The sequence below is a fragment of the Nelumbo nucifera genome, chromosome 1 (genome assembly GCF_055504915.1).
Source record: "Nelumbo nucifera cultivar China Antique chromosome 1, China Antique-T2T, whole genome shotgun sequence".
Lineage (NCBI taxonomy): Eukaryota > Viridiplantae > Streptophyta > Magnoliopsida > Proteales > Nelumbonaceae > Nelumbo > Nelumbo nucifera.
The window spans coordinates 114243613-114249752 of record NC_142649.1 but is presented as its reverse complement, the minus strand read 5'-3'; the positions used below and the strand labels follow the sequence as shown (position 1 = coordinate 114249752).

General features: G+C 38.5%; 1 protein-coding gene across 1 annotated transcript; it reads right to left on the bottom strand.

Moving 5' to 3' along the window:
* Positions 1–3408: 3408 nt before the first annotated feature.
* Positions 3409–4298, bottom strand: LOC104588162 (anti-muellerian hormone type-2 receptor). Its single transcript, XM_010245981.3, has one exon. It carries the CDS (start codon positions 4131–4133, stop codon positions 3630–3632), a length of 504 nt encoding a protein of 167 aa, XP_010244283.1. The 5' UTR covers positions 4134–4298; the 3' UTR covers positions 3409–3629.
* Between the last annotated feature and the right edge of the window lie 1842 nt (positions 4299–6140).

The following is a 6140-nucleotide window of genomic DNA, read 5'->3' as shown; positions in this document are numbered from 1 at the left end:
TGGGGCTGGCAGATTATGACATGTTTTAACCCAGGTTCGACTCTGATTCTGGAAGGACATCATACCAGAATAACCAATGAGGATTGAGGTGGTTTTCAACAAAATTCACAGGAGGTGGGATTGAACGTCACCTGTACCAGGGTTTAGGGGTTTGTAGATTTAATGGATGACCTATCTCAGTCCTATGGAGCAAAAATAAAGAAAAAAAAAAAAAAGCTGAGAGAGATGACGCTGGTGGCATAAAACAGATTGCCAAATCATTTATAAGTGGTGGTAATCAATGACGACTTAAATAATATATCTTAATAATAAATAATGTATAAATATGTTTCAGATATGTTATATATAATTATGTATTATTTTTTATTTATTTTATGTTTTTAATTCAATTTTTACTTTTTTATTTATAAAAATTATTTAAAAAGTTTTTCTTTTTATGCAAAATGATTGCCAGTTGTTTTATTTTATTACGTAGAGAAATTAGTCTGATCTCGTGTTTAAACTTCCTTTTATTTTTTTTAAAGAAATCCTGTGTGGGCCGCGTGCGAGACGAGATGTCATTGCCTTCGACTTTTTCCCTGAATGTTAAGGAGTTGTTGAGTAAATGATTTCGCCCAACACGCTTTTTTGCTTTTAAAAAATTTTCACCGAGGTAAAGCATTTCTCTTCTCAAAAGCAATACTGGTGAGTGGTGACGTGATTTCGCGCCATCAGAAAAAGTCTTTAATTTATGAACTTTGATCAGTGTGATTCAGTTTCAGTGTTTGATTTTCAGATTTTGATTGGGTTGGTGGTGGTAATTGTTGGAACTTGATGTTTGGGTGTAAAGGCGAGGAGGGCTTTGCGGGCATTGAAGGGGCTGGTGAAGAGCTTCAGAAGCTGGTAAGTTGTAAGAAGGAACCTGGTAAACAAATCATAAAATTTGGGTGGGGTTGTGGTCCTCAACGGAGATTGGGCTTTGTCATTAATTCTACTCTTTGTTGGAGTTTCAGAACTCAGGTAAAAGGACAATGTGCAAAACACCTAGGGATTAATCCTTGACCAAAACTTGGTATAGTTTGATGATTTCTAGCTATAATAACAATTAACAGGGATGGGATCTGCTATATATGAGTGATCATGGTCGGCACTGATTGCATTGTGCAAAGAATGCTTGGCAACGACTAGGGAACATGACTCTACAAGTGGTAATGGTAATGGTGCAGTTCATCACTCTTCACTCTTCACTCTTCTCGCAGGAAGCAATAACAAGGGACCTTTGGAAGGTGGTTAGGAACATCTCTGTTTTTTCAGTTTATTTTATTTATTAATCCTTGTAAATTAGTAATGGGTGAGTTTCTGATCTTTAACTTACAACAATGATTATGAATTTGTGTTTGCAGGAGATAATTATCATTCAAACACCGAAAAAAAAACAAGAACAAGGTTGGTCCAATGCTGTGAGCCAATTTAAGCAATTGTTAACTCCCATCAACTGTATATCGATTTTATACATTTTATAAATGTCATAGGACTATGAAGAATTTTCCTCCTATACGTGGAAATTGTATCAATCCACTTAATTGGAGTATCTGAAACCCCAAATTTAACTGGTATCATCCATTCTTTTCTAAAGCGGGAGACGGAATCCGGCATCACGACAGTTGAGGAAGAGTGACACGTGGGACACGCCACCTCGAGTGGTGGTCGAGCAGAGTCGGAATCAATGGCATCGTCGTCAGTGACAACGACCGGTGGACGGCAGCTAAGGAACTAGGAGACGTTCAACGACACTGCGTCGTCGGCGTTATTTGGAGTGGGTGGCTGAGGAAGTGAGGAGGGAGGTATTAATGAGTCACGATGAATCGAATCGGCGAGTTGAAGCGTTCATTGAGACGTTCAGACTGCAGAGACAGGAGTCTTACAGGCGTTATTTGGAGTCTGAGATCAGCATTTATCCCATCTGTACGGCGGGATTAAGAATTTTAAGGTGGATTAAACAATTATTTTTTCAAAAAAAATGAAAATTTTTCAAATTTAATTCCCAAAAATCCGATTAATTAAGTATACATATTTGAATTTGTATTTATAATATATATTATAAAACAATTGAAGAATCAAACCGCTCACTCTCAGCGGCTTCACTAATTCAATCTTGTACTTCAGAACAGCTTATTTATTAATAATGAGAAAATAAAAAAGTAAAAGCTGTATAACTTTTTGGTCACTTTTTTCAATTTATAAATTATATAAATGTTTCAGAAAAGGGTATATGCTGTTGGACGGTTTAGATAAGATTCAAAAATGTGGACAAATGTCGACCGTTGAAGATATGGAAGCCTGAATGGGATACTATTTTCTTTATCAAGTATATGCTATATAAATCATGGAAAATTAGGGAAAAAGTTTGATGAATAGGAGCTCTCTCTCTCTCTCTTTCATGGACGACCTAACTCAGTACAAGGTGGAGGTAATTTGTGGTGGTGAATCGTTTCCAATCTGACGACAGAAATGAAAGGACATTTTGTATGATGTTGCTCTAAAGGCCCACTCTAGGACTGCCAAAGATTTTTGTCAATGCTCGGGGATGCCCCAACTCCCCTCTCCATCCCGGTTTAGCAATGGACCGGGTTAAACAGTTACTGGGCTCCATCTGTTACTACTTAGTATGTAAAAACGACAAATTCCTAAAAGGATGCAGAGGGTAAATGGGCTTAGAAACAATGCAGACAGAGTGAGAAGAGGGAAGAAGAGAGAGAATTTGTATATGAGAGAATATGGGAAATTTTGTATACCCAGAAACACTCTCCACTTTGTGGTCCACCTACCTTTTGCTGCAGTCTTGCAAATGTTTATCACGCCGTTGAAATTGAGTTATTTATCCCAAAAAATGAGGTAGCACATAATTAGTGTAAATTGCTGAAGTTTGATTTTTAATTGAAAATTATATTAACTTTTTCCTTCATTTTTAATCTCCCAATTAATCTATAAATAATTATTTAAAATTGTTTCCTTTTTCCTTCCCTTTCTGCTAGTGTTTGAATTAAAACATATTCTTGTTTATGGGTTTTTTACCAAATATAACTTGTAGGTTTTTCATATTTGGGCAATATTGCAAAGCAAGAAGCCGCTGCGTGAAAGCCTTAGAGAGAGAGAGAGAATCAACTACGTTGTCATTTAAGCATCTGTACACCGTAAAAAAATGAGCTTAAATTCTAACGCAAGTCTCACAATCACAGAATTTGACAGAAGTCTGACTCTTGTTCTGTAATTGAGGTGCAGCTCGCTTCACAACCATTGGAAACCTTGATTGAAATCATTTTATAGCTCTGCCCTATACAAGCATTAAATTCCACTCCACTTTCTCCTGAAAATCTAGCGATTCCCAAACTAATTTGATACTGACTGAACTACACTAAACCCCAAAAGTTTATTTGGCAAGACGATTTTGTATTCAATCACAAGCTTGTTTATTCGCATAATCACTCAATCAATCTGCACTCAGGAATCTCCGGCTCTACTCTACCTCTACCATATTCACTATTCTTAACAAACAGAGAGATAATATACAATTATACATTGTTCGAATCGATTGGCTGCTTAAAGGGGAAAAAGAAGAGAATCACCAGTAGGAGAATCGCAGTTTGAACTCAGCCAAAGCACTGGTCTCCAGGCAGCGGCCCCGGGATAAAACCCTTGTCCAAGAACTGCAGTCCAAACACAACCAAGATGCCCAGCAACGCCAAGTACGATAGGCCTTCCACAGCTCCCAACAATCCGTAAGGCCCGTTGGGGAGGCCTGAGCCAGTTCTGGCCTTGGTGTACAGAGACCAAGCAACAATACCCACCACAACTAGGTAGCTTATACCTTCAAGTGCACCTATGGAACCCCCGGGACCCGGCGGGAGGCCGCACCCCGACGTCTTGAGTGTGTAAAGAGACCAGCCGATCACCGGAGCTGACACCAATCCACCCACTATGGCGGCTTTCTCTATAATACCATCGCCACTGCCACTGCTTTCTTCTGCCATGGCCACCACCTTAAGCGAGGCACGCCGCCCGGTTCTCCTACATGCAAGGTTGCAACTTTGACGCCGCAGTGGTGGCGGAACAACCGCTGCCGGTGACAACAGCAGCACCCTTGAAGCTTCCATCTACGGGAGGCGAATGTGGGGAGTGGGGATTGAATTGTTTTCTTCTAAAATTTGCTCACTAGGTTTGTGAGGCATGGAGGTATTTTCTTAACCAGTCTTATCCGGTTCTTGTGGTGTAGATAACTGACGAGCTTTTACACTTCCGAAGACCTCCTTCCTTCCTTCCCTCAACCCATAGATTTTTTAGCAAACAATGACAAATGGCTTGACCAAACTGTAGGGGTGTCAATTGGACCGGATTTGGTCCAATTCCATCTGTTCAAATTGGTTTTAATTTAGATTGGTTCTAACACAAACCTGCTCCAATTCACACCTATTTTCTTATCTTCTATCAATCAATCAGATATTGGTTCAATCTGACCCAATTTAATATAAATGTATAAAGGATGGACTAGATCCAATCCAATCTAATAAATACTTTGGACCACGGAGTCTCAACTGGTCCAATTCAGTATATTTTATTGGTCTGTCCAATCCATTCAAATTGATTTTGATTTGGACAGATTCAACCCAAAACTGGTCCATCCCTAGATCCAAGTGTGTTGTCTCCATGGTTTTTAAAACCAGACCGGATGGTTGGATCAGAAAAACTGGAAACCGATCAGATGACCAGTTTCGGTTTTCCCAAAACCGGAAATTTGCCAAAAACCATTGATTTTGATCAATAAACCGTTGACCCAGGCAGTTAACCGTTCGAACGGTTTTGACAGTTTTTTATTTTTTTAATCTTTTTAATTTCTTTTACCTTTTTTGTCAAAATGGGCCGACCATTCGGTTTGAACAGTCAGACCGTTTGACCCAATAACCGGACCCTTGACTGGTTCGATCTCCGAATCAGTTTTAAAAACCATGGTTGTCACACGTCTAACACACTCTGCTCGGGAGATGTGTTCCAACTTCTCACTTCCAAGGTTCCGTCTGCTTGCACATTGGATTTCATTTGTATCGCGTAAATAAAGAGATGTATATGGGTTGAGCGTAAATTTTATTTAATTTTGCTTCAAGTTTGATTTTGTATGGTGTGTTTGTGAAAAATTAATGCTCCCTAAAATGGTTCATACAAATGTAAAGTTGGGTTAGTTTTGCATTGATAAATATGTCTTCTTATCTAACAGATTTTTAGCTGTAATTGATGCAAACATGAATCCCAATAAAATATATGCATTTTTTAACAATAGTCCACATTGAATGTAAATTTACTTCTTTTTTTATCCATATACATTTACATATCATTTTAGATGTAAACATGCATCAGAAAATATGTTTTTTGTCATTTGTCAATGCATAACTAAGCTCTTACTAAACACTAGCAAAACTGAACCAAAGTATATATTTACCTTGAACCAAGATTTACTCTTCATTTGCATTGTTTCCAAACGAAGCATAAATTAGAAACAGGAGGAAAGTAATCTATTTAAGAAAAATCATGGTAGAAAGTACAATGACGTGAATTTATAGGTGAAAACCAAGGTCCCAAAGAACGTGATAGAAATTTTGCAACAGTTTTTAGAATGTGAAGTTACATAGACAACAATTCAAACGAGACAAAAAGTATTAGTGTATAATGTATATATGCAAAACTGAATTGGGTCCAAATTTTGCATCAAGTTCAGATTTGTACCAACAGAGCCCAAGTGCCATACATACGTGTTTAGGGGACAATTTGAATGGACCAGATACCAAGACCCGATGGTTGAAAGGTTACACAACGGAGTAGTCCATCCCAATCCAATCCAGGTGCAGGCGGAATTCGATCCTAAGTCTCCAACCTGCTAGTTGTCACCTTGGGATTAATAATTATTGTGTATGTAGAATTTTTGATTGCAGAGAATCCTATGGCGCACATTAATTGCTGGTTATATGCCAAACAAAGGTGCAGGACCCACATTCCAGATATTTAAGCACAAGACATAAGCCCAGGATCTGCCACAAGCAAAGGCATTTACAGCAGGCTTAGGCTTAACTAATCAAGAGTGAACACGCCAGGTGTACAGATCACTGACGTGT